The 21412-nt window shown below is 36.8% G+C and overlaps 1 protein-coding gene and 1 non-coding gene across 3 annotated transcripts in view; both read right to left on the reverse strand.

The window, feature by feature from the left end:
• Positions 1-21412, reverse strand: part of NPEPPS (aminopeptidase puromycin sensitive) — a 104048-nt gene that overhangs the window by 26149 nt on the left and 56487 nt on the right. For both annotated transcript variants that reach the window (XM_027519813.1, XM_027519814.1), the window contains 6 exons: positions 12638-12759; positions 4829-4936; positions 3368-3568; positions 2820-2916; positions 2671-2704; positions 1412-1526 (listed from right to left, as the gene is read on the reverse strand). In XM_027519813.1, the coding sequence (XP_027375614.1) occupies positions 1412-1526; positions 2671-2704; positions 2820-2916; positions 3368-3568; positions 4829-4936; positions 12638-12759 (677 nt within the window). The remainder of the gene's footprint in view (positions 1-1411; positions 1527-2670; positions 2705-2819; positions 2917-3367; positions 3569-4828; positions 4937-12637; positions 12760-21412) is intronic.
• On the reverse strand, positions 13782-13885 carry LOC113878611. The gene has a single exon (XR_003507040.1). It is a non-coding gene; the product is annotated as a U6 spliceosomal RNA (small nuclear RNA).

Here is a 21412-nt window from a genome sequence, read left to right on the forward strand (position 1 = left end):
GTGATAAATGGCTATCTGTCCACATGCTTTGCGTACTTATTTAACTAACAGACTCCATTGGGATAAGCTGGTACAAAGCTAGTAATTTTCCAACTCTCTCTAAACCCCTGTATTTCAGTTAATGAAAAAACTGACATCCAATAACTAGAAGTTACTCGAATACAACAGAAAGATGTTTAAAAGCAACATGAGAATGCACACATTTCCCCTACTAAAATTTAATACTGGAAGTTTAAAAATAAAATCATAAAAAATAAAATCTGCTCACACAGCAAAAAAAAAAATTGTTTGGTAGCAACAAATTTGCTGCATTAGGAGAAAGGAACATTTCTGACATATTTGAACACAGGAACTAGCATACTTAATTTCATGTAAAAGTATATTTCAAACAACCTTTTCTTCTTTTTTCTTTTAACCCCTAAGCAAAATTTTAAACAACCAAAGCAAAAAAGAAAGGATTTACTTTCAAGGGCTGACTTTCCTTAGGAACTCTTTCAGACACATTGCTGTTTCGGTTGCTAAGACATGTCCAACTCTTTGTGACCCCATGAACAGCAGCACGCCAGGCTTCCCTGTCCTGCACAATCTCCTGGAGTTTGCTCAAACTCAGACATTTAAGAGTTGCTAAATGTTTTTCTTTCTTGCTTATTTCTGTGACATGTGGTCTCAACTAACATCCAAGTTGGGCTCTGCTCTTTGGCAGCCTAAAATGCCATCAGGGAATTTGGCTGGCTCCACAATCTCCAGTTCTTTCTTTGCAGAGGTACTTCTAGTTCACTTATTAAAAGCTGTGCTTCCAAGCTCTAACACAGTTGGTTGCTATAGATAGTACTCATTTAGAGTAAAAGGGAAAGGTCAAGACTAGAGGATAGAGATCATTCACTACAAACATTACAATAAACAAGGACTTCAATAGGAGAGCTGGACATTTTAATATTCTTCAGTTATTCTGTAGTTTCTTTGCCTTCATTTCTATCAAATATCAGCTTAAAACTTTAGGCAATGAAGAAAATGACCCTTAAAAACATTTCAACCTTATTAAAGATAGTTTGCTATTCATCAGGTTACTTTACAGCAAGTGACATATGACACAAGAAACTTCAGTTAGCCTGAATCTCACTGCATGGAAATTGTCTAAGTGGAATCTCTTCCTTTCACCCAAATTAATATCCTGACTTGCCCCATTTACAGGCAGTATTTAGAACAGTTTAGGTAGTATTTTCTGTTGAATAAAGATTACCTGTATGTTCTTAATTAACATGGATATCCTGATAAAACCTTTTCAAAATAAAGTTTTTCTATCAAAAAAACTTTTTTGGTACAAATTGCCAGCCAAACCTGAAATACTATTTAGCCAACATAAGGTGTAGCAGGAAAAAAATATATTTGAGCACTTAAAAATATTAAATACCATAGTAACAAGATTTCCAAACCATTGATGGGCGAGTTCATGTCCCACAACCAGAGCAACCCACTGGCGTGATGAAGAACAGGAGTTTTTTGGATCAATAAGCAATGCAGTCTCCCTGTGTTTAAAAAAAAAAAAAATTTTTTTTTTTAAATAAAAGTATTTCAATAAAAGCAGGCATGCAGAAGTGGGGGAGGGAGATTCAAAAAGTAAATAAGATGGTCAAGTTAGGCTTTAAAGATGTCAAGAAAACATTTCCTCAGAGTACACAGGATAGAAAAAGCTCTGCGAAGATTAAAGACTACTCCAATTGAATTCATACAAAAGAATATCAAAGATGTGACACAAGTTTAATTATCAGTTTGTTTCTAGGATAGCTGCCTGAAATTTTAGGAAAACTATCTAAAGGAATTAGGCATTACTGTGCTAGACAGAAAGAGAAGACAGTTCTTCCATTAAAAGCAGAGAAGTGGCAAGCTGGGGGAAGATGCATTCCACAGTCCCAAAAAGAACACTGAACACAGTGTCCAAAACTTAGCTCATCGAAGAAGGCAATTGAAAGTAGAAGGCCAAAACTTGTTTACAGACACTGCTTTTAAAATTATACAACCCACATGTTTGTATTGTGGTGACAGACATGTAAGAACTTGGCTGCTTCGAAGTCACTTCAGTTGTGTCCGACTCTGTGTGACCCCATAGACGGCAGCCCATCAGGCTCCCCCGTCCCTGGGATTCTCCAGGCAAGAACACTGGAGTGGGTTGCCATTTCCTTCTCCAATGCATGAAAGTGAAAAGTGAAAGTGAAGTCGCTCAGTGGTGTCCGACTCCTAGCGACCCCACGGACTGCAGCCTACCAGGCTCCTCCGTCCATGGGATTTGCCAGGCAAGAGTACTGGAGTTGGGTGCCATTGCCTTTTCCGGAGAACTTGACTAGAAGACATTAAATCAGGGGAAGTTCTTCAAGCTGGATATGTAACTATGTAACTACCAGGAGGAAGAGAAGGCACTGAAATGAGAAACTCAGCCAAAAATACATTTAGAAATGCTACTAATGCCAGATGCTCACTTTAAAATCTTACACTCTCAGATAGTAGCACCAGAGGGTGTTCATCTGCATTCTTGAAATGTTCAAGGAAATGGGGGAAGGTAGGAAAATTTATGGCAGATCATAAAGCAGAAGCTACTGAACTGTAATTAGGAGTGAAGCACTCATGAAATCAGTGATTTAAAAGACAAGGTAGGGTAATACATCATTAACATACCTATAAGTAACAAGGCCCCAGTTCTCCATGGCACCTTCATAAAATAAAATACAAACATTTATTGATATTTATACATACTTCTTCTTGAAAATCATAAAATTCAAAATAAAAGTTATTACAATTTATCAATAAAGTGAAATTTACTTTACCAGCTGCAAAGTCTGCAATAGCAATGAGATCAATTTTAGGTAGAGGATAAGGAACATTGAAGTAGTCCTTATAAAAAGGCAGAGTTTTAGCAGCAACCTATAAAAGTATAAAGAAAAGAACCATCTGATAAATCCTATTGCCATTCCTACAGAAATCCACAAAGGAATCCAGTTGCAAGCCAAATATCTCAAGTTATAAGAAACCAACCCTGGGGGACCCCACCTCCAGAGACTGCTTTAGCCCTAAGCTTTGTATATGTCAGCCAAACTTTAATCCATTTATAACTCAGTATGAAAAGTACAATTATATATGTCCCCCCCCCACTCTCTAGGTTAATAAATTCCATTCTAATATTCTCTTAATCATTATCTTTCAAAATGTTAACATCAAAGTTGCTAGTTCCAAGATTCTATTAAAAGTAAAACCAAAGTAGCACAAGATATTTCAGATTAGATTATAAATAACTGTACTAATAATTGATCAGAAATGTAAATTCCCCAACCTGGAGTTATGGACTGTTGGAACAATCCTCTTCAAGTACATTTACCTCTAACGCAAATTTTCCTTGCTCTGCTTTGCCAACAGGGGTGTAAACACGGACACACACACCATCTTTTGACCTTGTTTCTACAAAGTCATATTCACCCACAACAAATGCCACCAGATATGTAGACATGACAGGTGTGCGAGCAAACTTCACTTCCACTACATTTTCATCATCAGGGTATGGTTTCCGATCAATTACATTCTTTAAAAAAAAAAAAGGAAAATTTAACAGATTTACATTAAATACCTTAAAGCAAACACTACCCCCAAACTGTAGGCTTTGTAACCTTTTCTTCCCCCTTTCCAGCACTGCTTACTTCTCTATCCTAATTTACCCAGTACTATTACACTCTCAAGGCTTTTCCTATTAATAAAGAAAGTGAACTGATGAAGCATACACAATAAGAAGTTGGAGCTGAAGTGTTAAAACTACCAAGGATTTGTAAGGTAAAAGAAGCACCTTTTCTTGAATACCTATTAACATAACAGGTATTGGGATGTTTTAAGACTTTAATACTTTTCAAGTGAACGAAGGATAGAAGACAACAAATATTAATGAAAATAAAATGTAGTTGTGAAACTGGACATTTCAAAAGGGCACAGATTTCTAGATTTAGAGCATATTCTATATGAAGGTTGGCTCTAAGCAAATTTGTGACAAATCTCATTTACTTTGAGAGTTCCCTAATTTCCCTCTTTTTCCTATTCAGGCTCTCAGTTTCCTCAAGTTCTTGCTATTTTTTCTTCCAAGCAAGACTTATTCAAGAACTGATCTGATAAATTCATTTGCATTAAACTGCAAATGAACATTTCAGTGTAATTTATTAGCTTCCTCTCTAAGAACATTTGAGAAAAGCATCTTTAAGAAGAGAATCTACGGAATTCTCTCCACTAATAAAGGAAGCAAAAGCCAGTTATTTCAGGTCCAGTAGGTGTTTCCAAGTTCCCTAGACTCCTATTATAGTCTACCGGCTACTCTATGTCTTAAATAAGGCAGTCTTAGACAACACATTTCAAGTAGTAAATGCTTATTCTACTATGAATGACATTCAATGACATCAGTGAAGGGAGCACATCCAAGAACACAATCAGTTAAAACCTAAATATACTTCATTATGTGGCTGTAACTTTCGGCATTTAGTAACAGTATCAGATTTTTTTTCTCTCAAGTAATAGTTATTAAGTTCATTTCTTACTTAGATTTCCAAATTAAAGAAAGCAGGTAATCTTGTTAACATAGCTTACAAGAAATTTCTTCCAGGGTGCGGGAAAACTCCGCAAATGAGGCAATAAAAAAAAAGAGGGCTTATAAGAAACTAAGAACACTAACATTTGTGCTCCCATTATGTGTCAAGTACTGTGCTGGGTGACTAGGTAGTTCCATGCTATCCCATCTAATCAGCAAACAAAGTATGCTAAATGCTTATTCAAAATATAAGAATACTCATTAACACATACATACCATGTTTGATAAAGCTACTCTGTCTTTAGGAACAACCAATGAAATATCAAAAGTTGCTTTGATGGCAGGTTCATCCCAGCAAGGAAAAGCTCTCCGGGCATCAGTAGCCTTAAAAAAAGAATATGAAATATGAACTATCACTGAATGAACCTACCGGACTATTTCACGTAACAACCATTTCTATCATTCATTCATTCACTTTTTCAAATATTTATTTTCTACTTAGCGCTAGGCAATAAGCTAGGCACTGATAACAAAGAAAATGCAAGGTAGCACTTTCATATACAACACATAAAACTGTCAGCATTTGACCTACTTATTTAAAGAGATCTCATTCTTTCTGTAAACATAAAAGTAATAAACTTTAAAACAAAATAAGATTTAGTGGTGCAGCAGAATATTAGTTATAAAATAAAGAATCTTTCATAAAATAGAAATAGAACCGCTGACAAGATTCTGTATCTTGCCCCTCAGTCACGTCCGACTCTCTGTGACCCAATGGACTGCAGCACACCAGGCTTCCCTGTCCTTCACTATCTCCCAGAGTTTGCTCAAACTCATGTCCATTGAGTTGATAATGCCGTCTATTCATTTCATCTTCTGTTGCCCCCTTCTCCTCCTGCCCTCAATCTTTCCCAGCATCAGGGTCTTTTTCAGTGAGTTGGCTCTTCCCATCAGGTGGCCAAAGTATTGGAGCTTCAGTATCAGTCCTTCCAGTGAATATTCAGGGTTGATTTCCTTTAGGATTGTCTGATTTGATCTCCTTGCTGGCCAAGGGACTCTCAAAGAGTCTTCTCTAGCACCACAGTTCAAAAGCAACAATTCTTTGGTGCTCAGCCTTCTTCACGGTACAACTCTATACAGACCTTTGTTGGCAAAGTGATGTCTCTGCTTTTTAATACACTGTCTAGGTTTGTCATAGCTTTTTTTCCAAGGAGCAAGCATCTTTTAATTTCATGGCTTCAGTCACTGTCCGCAGTGATTCTGGAGCCCAAGAAAATAAAGTCTGTCACTGTTTCCACTGTTTCCCCATCTATTTGCCATGAAGTGATGGGATCGGATGCCATGATCTTCGTGTTCCGAATGTTCAGTTTTAAGCCAGTTTTCTCATTCTCCTCTTTCACCTTCATCAAGAGGCTCTTTAGTTCCTTTTCAATTTCTGCCATTAGGGTGGTGTCATCTCCATACCTGAGGTTATTGATATTTCTCCCGGCAATTTTGATTTCAGCTTGTGCTTCATCTAGCCTGGCATTTTGCATGAGGTACTCTGTGTATAAGTTAAATAAGCAGGGTGACAATATACAGCCTTGACGTACTCCTTTCCCAATTTTGAACCAGTCTGTTGTTTCACGTTCGGTTCTGTTGCTTCTTCATTTTTTTTCTTTTTCCCCTGAATAGCATGTGGGATCTTAGTTCCTCATCAGGGATCAAACTCATGCCCCCAGCAGTAGAAGTGTGGAATCTTAACCATTGGCCTGCCAGGAAAACATATACTTCTGAAAAAGGATTTCTTGGGGCTTCCTTGGTGGCTCAGTGGTAAAAGAATTCGCCTGCCAATGCAGGAGACAAGGGTTTGGTCCCTGATTTGAGAATATTCCATGTGCCATGGAGCAACAAGCCCCCTGTGCCACAGCTACGGAGCCTGTGCTCTAGAGCGCAGGAGCCGCAACTACTGAGCCCACATGCTGCAGCTACCGAAGCCCAGGTGCCTTAGAGCCTGTGCTCTGCAACGATAAGCCATGGCAATGCCTGCACACCACAGCTAGAGAGCAGCCCATGCGGACCACGACTAGAGGAAAGCCTGCACAGCAATGAAGACCCAGCACAGCCAGTAAATAAATATTTTTAAAAAAGGATTTCTCGAAGGAAAAATGTGACATGTCTGACTGCACTGTCAAAGAAATTAAATAAATTATGAATTCTACTAAACAGTAAATAAGATGTTTGAAAAAGTAAGTAGACTGTAAGGAAAACAATACACAGAAAAATTCAAATTAGGAGTAGCACTAAATAAAATGACACAGATAGTAAGATCTAAGTTTATTTATCTATCTGGCTGCATTGGGCCTTAGTTGCTGCACACAGGGTATTTTGGTGTGGTGGGTGGGCTTCTCTCTAGTTGTACCTAGTTGTGGGTGACCCACCAACTGGAGAACAATAATACCAAAGAAGTTCTTGCACTATGGTGAAGGTTCTAAACCCCAAGTAAGGCTTCCCAGCCTGGGTACTGGACAAAGGGACTGGGAATCCCCAGGAAATCTGGCCTTGAAGGTCAGTGGGATTTGATTACAGGACTTCCACAGGACTAGGGGAAACAGAGACTCCAGTCTTGGAGGGCACAAACCAAATCTTGCACGCACCAAGATCCAGAGGAAAGGAGCAGTAACCCCACAGGAGGCTGAGTCACAACTACCTGCTAATGTTGGAAGGTCTCCTGTGGAGGTTATGGGTTGACAGGGGCTCACCACAGGGACAGAGGCACTGGCAGCATCAGGCCAGGAAGGCCCCTCCCTTGGCATAGTAAACCCTCTTGGAGTTTGCCATTAACCCTACCATAGGGCAAACAACTACCAGGGAGGGAGTGCAACCACACCCATCATCAGATAATTGGATTAAAGCTTTACTGAGCAAGGCCCTGCCCACCAGAGCAAGACCCAGTTTTTCTCACTGCCAGTCCCTCCCATCAGGAAGCTTACACAAGCCTCTTAGCCTCCTCCATCAGAGGGCAGATCGAAGAAGCAAGAAGCACAGTCCCACAGCAGCTAAGACAAAAACCATAACCAAACAGAAAGTTAATCTCGATGAAAAAGCAGAAAGGTATATCACAGATAAAGGGACAGGATAAAACCCCAGAAAAACAACTAAATGAAGTGGAGATAGGCAACCTTCCAGAAAAAGAACTCAGAATAATGATAATGAAGATGACCCAAGATCTCGTGAAAACAATGAAGATACAAGAAATGTTTACCAAAGACCTACAAGAACTAAAAAACAGATGCATAATATACTAGAAGGAATCAAGAGCAGAATAACTGAGGCAAAAGAAGAGATAAATGACCTGGAGGACAGAATGGTGGAAACCACTGCTACGTAACAGAGTATAGAAAAAAGGATGCAAAGAAATGAAGACAGCCTAAGAGACCTCTGGGACAACACTGAATGCACCAACATTCACATTATAGGGGTCCCAGAAGGAGGAGGGAGAGAAAAAGGACCTGAGAAAATATCTGAAGTAATAGCTGAAAATTTCCCTAACATGGGAAAGGAAACAGTTAACCAAGTCCAGGCAGCACAGAGAGTCCCAGGAAGGATAAACCCAAGGAGGAGCACACTGAGACACATAGTAATCAAACTGACAAAAATTAAAGACAAAGATAAAATATTAAAAGCAACAAGAGAAAAACAACAAATAACATATAAGGGAACTCCCATCAGGCTATCAGCTGATTTCTCAATAGAAACTCCACAAGACAGAAGCAAACAGCATGATATATTTAAAGTGGTGAAAGGGAAGAACCTACAACCAAGAATACCCAGAAAGTCTCTCCTTCAGATTTGATGGACAAATCAAAAGCTTTCCAGAAAAGCAAAAGTTAAGAAAATTCAGCACCACCAAACCAGGTTTACAACAAATGCTAAAGGAACTTTAAGAAGGAAACACAAGAGAAGGAAAAGACCTTCAAAAAATAAACCCAAAATAATTGAGAAAATGGTAATAGGATCATACATACTGGTAATTACCTTAAATGTAAATGGATTAAATGCACCAACCAAAAGACATACACTGGCTAGGCAGATGAAAACATGTGCATGTACTTACTTCCACTTACATCACTGTGCTTGACCCCCCCAAACTGTATGGAACTATTTTATATTGTTAAGTTAATCATGTTCCCATTATGGCTTAAAATTATAATTATCTTTTATTTTTTGTCTGGCTATTGATTGGGAAAACTGATAAACACCTTAACTATGGTGATTATATAACTATTACTCACTTTATACCACTGTATCATGATTGGTCAACAGAAAATTAATTGAACTCTGTATCACCAAACAAAACTACAATTTTACAGAAAAACCTATAATCACTTTTTAAAATCCAGATGCTTATCAGAATTATCTTGAAATTTTTTGAAAAATACAAATGCCCAGGTATTGCACTTTTTCCTCCAGAGCTCAAGGTATGCTTCTAATGAGCAGTCATGTTTAAAACAACTGGACTACATGATGATCTTTTATCTAGTTTGTTTTACTTTTTCTATTTCACATTCAGTCCTCCCATTTCATTTAGTTTATGCTTTCCAATTTCTCCATCTTTTTCTTTCTTTTTAATGTTCTTTCTCAAGCCTTTATCAAGCATAGTAGAAAAGCTTATGTATACACATAAATAGTATGTATGACATATATATTTTAGAAAACTTATGAATTTTTGCCTAACTAAAAATGTATGATATTTTGATTCCACTTGTTTGACTTAGTATGAATAGAATGCTAGATTTCTAATTAGGAAGATGAAATAAGCAAAAAAGGTTTACTGTATAGCACAGGGAACTATAGTCAGTATTTTGTAATAAACTATAATGGAAAATAATTTCAAAAATAATATATGCGTAACTGAATCACCTTGCTGTGCACCTGAAACACTGTAAGTCAACTATACTTCAATAATATACATATTAAGCAAAAAGCAAACAAACAAAGGACAGGTGATAAAAGCAATCACAGGTACATTTAGGGGACAGACACTAGAGCTAAATCTATTATTAAATGATGTTCCTGAAGAAGAGATCAGAACAGAAACATAATGAAGATGCAACAGAAGAAAATACTGCTATACTGATGAAAGATCTAAATCTGAATGTGAGTAGGGTTCACCAATTATTAAAAGTTAATGAAAAGTGAACACTAGGTACAAAGAAATAATTTAACAAGCAATCACAAAGAAAATACAGCAAAATTTTAAATTGTGTTACTCTACAAAGGGATAAGACACATTTTAGTCTGACTCCTCCTATTTGACAAAATGAGATGTAAAAGACTTTAGAACATATTTTGTAATATTTATTTTTATTTATTAATTAGGCTGTGCCAAAAGACAGAGAACTTATTATTAGCAGACCTGCCTTATAAAAAATACTGAAAAGAGTCCTGTAAGCTCAAGTGAAATACAGTAAATGGTAACTCAAATCCATACAAAGAAATGAAGAACACCGTGAAGGGGAACACGTAGGAATTATAAAGACAGCATAAATATTTTTATCTGGGTTTTGTCTGTTTTTCATTCTTGGCTGCACCACACAGCTTACAGGATTTTAGGTCCCCAACAAGGGACTGAACCCTGACCAGCTCCCTGTAGTGGAAAGTCCTAACCACTAGCCTACCAGGGAATTCCCATAAACATTTTTATTTGTAATTCTTTTCTGTTTTGTCTTTACATCTGTCTTTAAAAGGCAACTGTATAAGGTAATAATTAGAAAATGACTGACAGGCTTAGATGTATTAGTACTATATAAAGATCAAATTTTTATGACAATTACAGCATGAAGGAGTCAGGAGCAACAATGAAGCAAAGTTTTTATACATTAAAAAATTTTTCATATTAACCTGAACTATATTGGGTTTCTTTAATACTTACTTATTTGGCTGTGCCAGGTCTTAGTTGTGGCATGCGAGATCTTCAGTTGCAGCACATAGAATCTAGTTCCCTAACCAAGAATCAAACCTAGGCCCCATGCATTGGGAGCTCAGAGTCGTAGCCATTGGACCACCAGGGTGGTCCCTAGACCAACATTTATGCACCTCTGAAAGAGAAAAACTGTAAGCCAATTGTATCACTCTTACTGAAGAAGTTGGGCTTGTCAAGGGAAAACTCACTCAAAAGAAACTATGGGGTGTCTCAGTTAAAAGGTAAGAAACTACTATGTGATTTGGAATTTGCCTGAATGATTTGGAGACGATTTAAGGAAGAAAGAATTCTAAGTTGAGTGCTGTCAGAAAGTGGAGGCAATTTTACCAGCAAGTATTATCTTTTCTGTTAATATAAAGAGGGCAAACTAGAGAAAGCCTAAGACTGCATTTGGTAAAAAAAAAAAACAACCAGCAGTCACTCATTTTAACCAAGAAAGGGAGTTGTTTGTCTTTTGTGATGAACAAAATGACCTTGTTTTTGTCTGTGCCTGGAGGAAATTACGAAGGGTCCTTGTTTTGTCTCACCTTATCATGGTGTCAAAGTAGTAACCTTGTCTGAGGCTGGCACTTTGTCTACATCCAACAGGAAAACAACATCTATTAGCTTCAGTGCTAGGACAACTTATGTCAGGGGCTGCTCTTTCTTCCTTCCCCCTCCTCCAAACAAATCTTTTATATGTTCAGTAAAACTGGTTGTATATAAAGGCAAATGAAAGATTTTCTGATATCCCAACACTCAGGAAGTATACCACCCACATACTCTCCCTTTAAAAATCATTTGGAGACACACTGCAACAAATCATTCCAAGATGAAGAAGTGCTCAAAAGGGCTAGAGATAAGCACTGGAATCACACTCTCACATACACACACATACACATAGGTAACAAAATTATATTTACATATATATATAAAATCCATATATATCTGTGTATAGCTATATATGCATACATACAGGTAAAAAAAACTTCAACACCTGGATTGCTTTTATACTTTGTACCTGTGGCTTTTCCTACTAAATGAATACTGATACTGTTATAAAAATATCATTCCCCAGCCCACATCCCTAATTCTCTCCCCTGTATAATAGAGAGAACTGAATATAGAATAAAAATTCCAAAATCATTAATACAATTATGGTTACAGGCATCTAGCCTCAAATAATCAGGCAAATAAGAGAACAGACCTTTGTCAGAATGTCTCACTGAAGATCGTGATTTTTTTTGGCTGCCCTGGGTCTTTGTTGTGGCACACGGGCTCTTCATTGCTGATATGGGCTTTCTCTACTTGTGGCAAACGGGGGCTACTCTCTGGTTATGGTGTGCAAGCTGCCCACTGCCATGGCTTCTGTTACTGCAGAGCATGGGCTCTAGGGTGCTAGCTCAGCAGCTGTGGTGCGTGGACTTTGTTGCCCTGCAGCATGTGGAATCTTAGCACCTGGACCAGGGACCAAGCCCAGGTCCCCTGCATTGGCAGCAGATCCTTTCTTTCTGTTCTTAAAACAATAATTTTATTTCATTATTTATTTTTGGTTGTGCTTTGTTTTTGTTGCTGCACGGACTTTTCTCACGTTGTGGCGAGCGGGGGCTACTCTTTGATGTGATGTGCAGGCTCTAGGGTGCACAGGCTTCAGCAGTTGTGGCAGGCAGGCTCAGTAGTTGCAGCTCCTGGGCTCTAGAGCACAGGCTCAATAGTTGTGGTGCATGGGCTCAGCTGTTCCACAGCATGTGGCATCTTCCCAGATCAGGAATAGAACCCATGTCTCCTCCACCGGCAGATGGATTCTTCACTGAGTCACCAGGGAAGCCTCTGGCAGGCAGATTCTCAACCACAGGTCCACAAGAGAAGTCCCAAGATCATAATATTTTAAAGAATGCATGCGTGCTAAGTCGCATCAGTCGTGTCCAACTCTTTGCAATCCCACTGACTGTAGTCCACCAGGCTCCTCTGTCCATGGGATTCCCCAGACAAGAATATTGGAGCAGGTTGCCATTTCCTCCTCTAGGGGATCTTTTCAACCCAGGGATTGAACCAGCATCTCTTAATGTCTCCTGCATTGGCAGGCGGACTCTTTACCACTAGCGCCACTTGGGAAGCTCATATTTTAAAGAATACCATACCTCAAACTGTGTGACAGCAGCATAGCGCACCTCTCCAGAAGGGGTAGTATATTTACTTCTATAGAAACCCTTCATTTTATCATTCAGTTCGCCAACAAAATCTATCTTTAAGGTTCCTGTACCTGTGATTGAAGATAAATGAAAATACTTTCATGGAGATATTAAGTACAAGTTATCAGAAGTATGTCATTAAGCATTAATTCATAGCTATTGACAATGTTCAAATCATTCCTTCGTTTCTCAAACACTCTTCTTGGCAATGTAGAAAATACAGTATTTACTAAAGTAAATGGCAAACTAATCCTAAAGGAAACCTTAAAGTCATGTTTAGAGTGACTGCTAAGAAAGTTCTTTAATTTTACTAGTGAGTTTCAAATCACCAATACATGAAAAGCAGGAAAAGAAATAAATATATTCAATGTATGACCGGCTATTATGCACTGGTGCTTTAAAAATATTTAGTTAGGTAGGCATTGTCTCCATTTTGTGAGATGAAGAAACTAACCCTGAAAAGTTAAATAACTTGCCCAAGGTCACACAATTAGTAAGTAGCAAGAATGAGATTAAAAACTCAGGTCTGTTTAATCCAAAATTCATGCTCTCTGCCAATTATGCCATATACATTGATCCTTTCCTGAAATCTAAGAATATTAAAGAAATAAATTTAAACCAATAAGTATTAAATGCAAATAAAAATACCTGAATACATATTCTATTGTTATATAAGAACAAAATCAATTTAGATAAAATAGGAGGTTTTTTTTAAATTGAAGTATAGTTGATTTACAATGTTGTGCCAATCTCTGCTGTACAGTACAGTGACTCAAGTTATACACAGAGACATTCTTTTTTTATATACAAAATGAGAGTTTTTACAAATATATATACAGCTGACCCTTGAATATTATGGGGGTTAATCCACCTATAATTTATAGGTGCTTAGTTGCTAAGACGTGTCTGACTATTTGCGACCCCATAGATTGTAGCCCACCAGGCTCCTCCATTCATGGGATTTCCCAGGCAAGAATACTGGAGTGGGTTGCCATTTCCTTCTCCAGGGGATCTTCCCAACCCAGAGTTCGAACCCTGGGTCTCCTGCCTTGGCAGTCAGATTCTTTACCACTGAACCACCTGAGTAGCCCCAAAAAACATGGAACGATTCACAAATTTGCATGTTGTCCTTGCGCAGGGCCATGCTAATCTTCTCTGTATTGTTCCAATTTTAGTATACGCACAGCCTAAGCAAGCACAAGAAAAGCAACTAACGCTTCCAGAGACACCACTGGGACAGGGGTCTTCCATATCTGCAGTTCCTCCACATCTCCAAATTCAACCAACCTTGGAATGTGTGGTACGCTATTTACTACTGAAAAACATCTGAGTATAAGTGGACCCATGCAGTTCAAACCTTCGTTGTTTAAGCACCAACTATACTTTCTTTCATAACAGAAAAAACCTTATCACTATTATCTAGTGTCATCTACTAAATTCAGATGCATGACAAAACAATAATCCCATTCTACATTTTATAAATCCAGTCACAAAAATCCCCCAAAATGTTGACTTTTAATTGATCCCTTTAAAGTGCCTATTTATAAAAGAACCCAGAGCATGGGAATCTAACAAATCAGAGATATAGTATGACCATAAAGTAATTAGCCACTTAAATCAGAACTTTCATATCCTAATGCTTCAAACTGACATTTTGTAATGCTTGCAGAGCAATGACACTGACATTGTTCAAAACGTTCTTGACTTTCTGACATATCCTTTTCGAGGTTCACAAAGTCAAATCTTCACCTTCCAAAACTGAATTTGCTTTTTGGAAAGGTCCAAGTCATAAAAAGTTCAAGTCTGCAGATTATGTGAATAACAAATTGCAATCTATTTTTAGCCAAAACACTAATTGTACCTATTAAGTAATTAAGCTAATTTCCTAATATGCCTCAAACTGGTTCTGAAAGTAATTTCAAGTAAAAATTTCAGACATTTGCAGCAAAGTCACAACTAAGGAAAGTACCACATTCTGAATCATGCTAGGAAAATAAAACCAAATAACTCACCTGAAGGTCCACTGAACAGACATTTGTGATAGTATTTTTTTTTTAAATCGGACATTCTGGCTGAAGGTGTCAATAAATACATTTTTTTTTTTTAAAGAGAATGATAGTTACTGGGACAGTAAATATAAAAACAGTAAAAGAACCTGAAACAATTCTGACTGATACTAAAGAATTTAGCTATAAATAATATAACATTTCTCTATTTTCATTAGGAATTCATTGATTAGGAAAAAAAGGCATATGTGTTCACAGTAATCAAGTTTTTGTTATTGTTGTTTAGTCGCTAAGTCATGTCCAACTCTGCAACCTAGGCTCCTTTGTCCAAGGGATTTCCCAGGCAAGGATACTGGAGGTGGTTGCCATTTCCTTCTCCCAGGATCTTCCCAACCCAGGGATCAAACCCATGTCTCCTGCTTGGCTGGCGAATTCTTTACTGCTGAGCCATCCCTGGGAAGCCCCAATAAAGTTAGTAAAGAATATCTATTAGACTATGAAAACCTCTTTAAAAATAGAACTGTTTGATGAAATTTTATGTTACAATTCCATAAATGGAATTGGTCAGTCTGTTTTTCAATAAGTCAACTATTAAGATGTCTTCATATTCCATGGCAAATCTACTTTTGACTTTTCCTACTTGGAATAAAAGTGGATTTAAAACTTTTAACTAAATAAGAAAGTCTGCTCACATTTTTACTCAGTCTTAAATCTCCAGGGTCATTAATACTATAACAAGATATTGACAATGACCATTTCTGAAAAGTGGCAGACTACAAAATACAAATTATTGGGAAGGGTTATTACCTGAAATTCAAAAAAAACATGTTTTTGTTTTTTTTAAATATATTACTAAATTTAATTGGTGTCACATTATACAGTACTAATTATAGAATATTTGCTATTGATACAGAATTTTAGGGCAAAAACAAGAGGAAAAAGGACTTCATGATAAATTTCATCTGTCAATTTTATACCACACTAAAGAACCAATTGCCAGAAAGTCTGATTTTATACCTATTTTCACATATAACTGACTTTGCTTCCTCAAATTAGATGCCTTATTTGAATAGCCAAGGTATACAATATTTACCTTCTTGGGGTGATAAGCCTTTTAATACATATAAGCTCATTTATTAATTAAACAACTGAAAAATTAGGACTTACTCCAAAAAACTTTGGTTTTCAAAGCTTGCTGCTACTGCTAAGTTGCTTCAGTTGTGTCCAATTCTGTGCGACCCCACAGACAGCAGCCCACCAGGCTCCCCCGTCCCTGGGATTCTCCAGGCAAGAACACTGGAGTGGGTTGCCATTTCCTTCTCCAATGCATGAAAGTGCAAAGTGAAAGTGAAGTCGCTCAGTCGTGTCTGACTCTTAGCGACCCCATGGACTGTAGCCTCCCAGGCTCCTCCGTCCATGGGATTTTCCAGGCAAGAGTACTGGAGTGGGGTGCCATTGCCTTGTTGCAAAATCTGAAGTAACAAAATTACTAAAAATTATATTATAAAAAATTTAATGCGTCTAGCTATGAAATTTAAGACAGATTACTTTATATAAAGAGAATAAGTCTCTGACTTTTTGTCACCATTTCTTATGATCCTGTTTTCTACTCCTCAAAATGTTAGTATCTTCTAGCATTTCGCAAATGATTGTCACTCTACAGGATCCTTAACCACTGATTCTAAGGTTGTTAGGCCTTACAATGATCATGGGAAGTTAACCAATATTCTAAAATGGTGCCAATTTCAGAAACGAAGATGTTTTACTTTGTTATATAGTATTTGGCACGACTGTTAAGTTTGAATTGGCTAAACACAAAGGTTACTAATGTCCTCCTGATATATGCTCAGTATTTATTACCAGAAGAGAGACCACTTACTGAAATTTGAAAAAAAAAATCAGAATTTTATTCTTAAAGCAAAGAATGACTAGGTAACTTTGACCCAGATATCTGAAGAAAATGTGAAAGCCAATGATTTTCAAACAGATATTTATATATATTCAATAATTTAATACAATCACATCTGTAAATGATAACTTTTAATTCTAATATTCATATTAGTTACTTAAGTATATCATATTAGCTAAAAATCTCCAAAACTTTGTCAAATATACTTTGTATGTGTGCGCTAAGTCATTTCAGTTGCGTCCAACTCTTATTTAGAGTCCCTATGGACCACAGCCCACCAGGCTCCTCTGTCCATGGGATTCTCCAGGCAAGAATACTGGAGTGGGTTGCCATTCCCTTCTCCAGGGGATCTTCCAGATCCAGGGATCAAACCTGCATCTCTTAAGTCTGCTGTATTGTCAGGCGGGTTCATTACTAGCGTCACCTAGGAAAAAAGTATAGTGTATACTAACTATAGTGTATACTATACCAAAGTATAGTGTATACTAACGGTCATAATCTTCAATGACTTGTTCCTGCTTTTATTAGAAATGACTTAACAATTTACCATGTCTACTGTAAAAAGTCCTTATCAAGAATGATGTAGCTCTTATATACTGATAATGCTGCTAAGTCACTTCAGTCGTGTCCGACTCTGTGCGACCCCATAGACGGCAGCCCACCAGGCTCCCCCATCCCTGGGATTCTCCAGGCAAGAACACTGGAGTGGGTTGCCATTTCCTTCTCCAATGCATGAAAGTGAAAAGTGAAAGTGAAGTTGCTCAGTCGTATCCAACTCTTAGCGACCCCATGGACTGCAGCCTACCAGGCTCCTCCATCCATGGGATTTTCCAGGCAAGAGTACTGGAGTGGGGTGCCACTGCCTTCTCCATACTGATAATAAACGACCTCTTATATATAAAGGAGAAAAGAACGGTAGAGAATACACATGACATGCTAATTTCTGTGTTCTTAAATGGTATAAACATAAATGCTTATAAAAGCATGGAGCAGTTTTGAAAGAATACATAGGAAACTGATCACTTCAGAGAAGTGGAGCTGAGAAAAAGACAGGAATAGAACAAACAACAAATTATCACTATGTATCATTTGAATTTCAAACCATGTACATGTGTTATATTTTTTTAACATTTAAAAAATAAAAGGAGCATAATGTGGTAGTTAGTAGTACAAAGTTTTGAATCAAACTGCGTGTGTTCTATGACTGCCACTATACTAGCTGTTGACCTTGGGCAAGTTATTTAAGTTAAATACATCATTTGGTGCAATAGTTTATCTTTAAAGCGGAGATCATAGAATCTATTTCAAAACGGATTAACAAATGTTTATGATGCACATAAAACAGTACATGGCACAGATTAAGCACTCAGGAGATACATGTGTGAATATATAATACACACATATATTCATATACAGGTATACATCACACACACACGTACACATATACCTTCTGGGAGTTTATGTCCTTTCTTATCTGATGAGTTCCAGCAAATATATTCTGGCTTCTTTTGATAAACACACTAATATTTTTGATTTAAAAAATTATGTCAAATTTCCTAATGCTAAACAATTGAATCTATGCTATTTTTTTTCTATACATGCTAACTAGGTTTATGTATCTTCTTCTTAGGCTATTTTAAGCCACCTTTAAATATTTTTGCTCCTCTCTTCCTCATTTTTATTTCATTAATTTCTGCTCTTAAATCTTTCTCTTCTACTTTCTTCAAGTTATCTATTCTTTTTGTCTAACATTGAGCTTGATGCCCTCTTAATTAATTTTTAGCCTTTCTTCTGAGCTAAATATCCTCTCTGAAAATAATGCTTTACCTGCATCCCACATGCTCCATATGTAGCAATTTTATTATTCAGTTATAAATATTTTCTAATTCCTGTAACAAATCTTCGACTCATTAATTTTCAGAAGTATCATTTTTCCAATATATGAGAAGGCATTTTTTGTTCGTCTTTTGCTACTGACTTTAATCTTTTCACAGTATGAACACAGAATATAGTCTGTAATGATACAGATTTTAAATTTTTTTAAAATTTCCTATCATTTCTATCAAAATAATAGTTCACAGTTTTAAACCTCATATATCTGCCTGCAATGCAGGAGACCCAGGTTCGATCCCTGAGTTGGGAAGATTCCCTGAAGAAGGAAATGGCAACCCACTCCAGTGTTCTTGCCTGGAAAATCCCATGGACAGAGGAACCTGGCGAGCTTTAGTCCATGGGGTTGCAAAGAGTCAGACACGACTGAGCAGCTAACACACAATACAGTTCTACAGGCCCACCCATATAAGCTGCAGGCACGCCCAATGCTACTTATTCCCTATACCTGCCTCAGTAACAACTCTGTGATTCCTAAATACCTTGCTTATTTAGCTATTTTTTTCACTTTTCAATTTTCTTCTTACTATAACAAGTGAAGTTTGAGCTAAATTACATCTCCACTACTATATCTTTCACAAAGAATTAAAATTGTCTATAACTTCAAAGATCTGAAAATATTTTCTTTAACTTCATTGCGTGGCTAAGCACAGAATTCTAAATTGAGAGTCAGATTCACTTATAATTTTCAAGGAATGGCTTTATTAAGAGTCCAGTTTCCATTGTAAATCTACTGCTGTTTTGATTTCTGAACCTTGAAGGTAACTTCCTCCTAACTCCCTGTCTCAGGTAGAAACTCTTTGAGAGCTCACTCTACCCCCTGAAAATTCTAAAATTTGCTTTGGTGTGGGACTTCTTATATTAATTGAGGTTCCTTTTGATAGTGTATTTTTTCAAACTTAAGGCTTCTGTCTCATCAGTTCAAAAAAATTTTCATGTTGTGTGTTTTTCAAAATTTCCCCTTCCCATTTTCTATGTCCTCTCTTTCACTAGCTGGATGTCTGGTCCTGACAGATCAGTCCTCCAATCTTCCTATTTGGAAGAGGCCTCTATTTCACCTCTCAAAACCTCTTTTGTTTTTTTTACTCCTAATATATTATAATTTCCAAAGGTGTTCTTACTCTATTCCATCCTGTTCTTATTTAATGAATGTAATATTAGTAATACTCCTTAGGATACTAATCTGTTTGGCTTTGGGGGGGCTTTCTTTTCATTTTTCTTTGCTTCTTTCAATTTTCTATATTTCTATTATACTTATTGCTTTCCTTTTTGCTTTATGTTTCATTTAGGAGTTTATCAAATGTCTGGTAATTGTTGCCCCAGTGACTTTGGGATTGGCCATGCTATTTGCTTTGCACAATGAAATGTGAAGGAACATCACCATCCACGTAGAATCTTTAAATGTTTGTGATTTGTTGCTGTCTCCAGCCCCGAGCTTCTCCCCTCTGCCATATGAGAGAATAGCATGCTGCACATAGCAGCTACTCACTACAGAGCCTGGCATCAATAGTCATATGAGCTCAGTGGAGTTCAGGGAAGTTGGCAATATGTCTGCAGATGATCAGCAGTCCTCAGGGCGATGTGTAAACAAGAAATATCTGTTGTAAGCCACTGATATTTGTGATCCTATTTGTGGGTTAAAATGTACACATACACTTACGTATACATAGAATATTTCTGGAAGGATTCACTAGACAGTAAAAGTAGAAAATTCACTAGACAATAAAATTTCTCAGAGAGAGAAATTCTCTATTTTCAGGTTATAATCTTCAGTATCTTTTAATACAGGTTTATGGCAAACATTTGTTTTTATAATAATTTCACACAAAAATAATCCTAGTGAGAAAAAGACAAAATGAAAGATCTTTAAGAGTACCAGGATAAAACTTCTCCAATTTAAAATTTTTCTATAAATACTTTCATATTGAGGGAATATATTCTCAATATAAAAATTATGGAAAACAGAGAAGGGTATAAATAAGAATAAAAATCATCAATTGTCAACAACCAGACATATAATATTATTCATACCATTTTAGAGATATGATTCATCACCTTGTATGTGTAATTCTGTATTCTGCTTTTCAATTTTACATTATAATAAGTACTTTACAGTGTTAAGAATGCATAAACCTCACTTTTAACTGCTGGATGTATTCACCATACATATATGTCATAATTAGCTTAATTATTCCCTTAGTGTTGGACAAATGTATTAATTCTAATTTTTTACTATCTTAGTAATGTCTGAACAGACACTTCTAGGCATAAGGTATTTCTTGTATTTATGACTTTTCTTTAGGATACTATATTCCTAATACCAGAACTTCCAGGTCAAAAGACATGAGTATCTTTAGGCTCTTAACAAATACTGCCAGGCTGCTTTCCAAGTAAATTACATGGATTTACATTCTTAGTAGTAATATTAAGGCAGTCACATTGAGATTCATTTTTTTACTTCTGATTACGTGACAGACAAAAACTCGTATTATCAGTAGCAGTTATTTTAATATTTCTCATTACGAGGAGGACAAATATCTTCACACACTGTTATTATTCATTTGCATTTTCTTTCATATTATCTGTGGCTTTTCATATGCTCATTTATCAAAGTCTCAGTACTTTACCAACTGATTTGTATATAATTTCTTCCATTATATTAAGCTCAGAACGTCTAGTTTCTTTGTGCTTTTAAATAGCACATATAGTAATGTATCAACGAATCTTTCCTTTCATGTCCTCACTTAGCATAGCATCTCTCTAATCTCTCTAACTATACCTCAAAATCAACTGTGGAACATTTGCCTCAGATATTTGGATTCAATTAGTAGAAGAACTAGGTAGATGTAATTTTAAAAAACTGAAACCGAAAAAGTGAAAACAATGCATTATGTTCTGGAATAGAATGACTGTCGTTTT

The sequence above is a fragment of the Bos indicus x Bos taurus genome, chromosome 19 (assembly GCF_003369695.1).
Source record: "Bos indicus x Bos taurus breed Angus x Brahman F1 hybrid chromosome 19, Bos_hybrid_MaternalHap_v2.0, whole genome shotgun sequence".
Taxonomy (NCBI): Eukaryota; Metazoa; Chordata; class Mammalia; order Artiodactyla; family Bovidae; genus Bos; species Bos indicus x Bos taurus.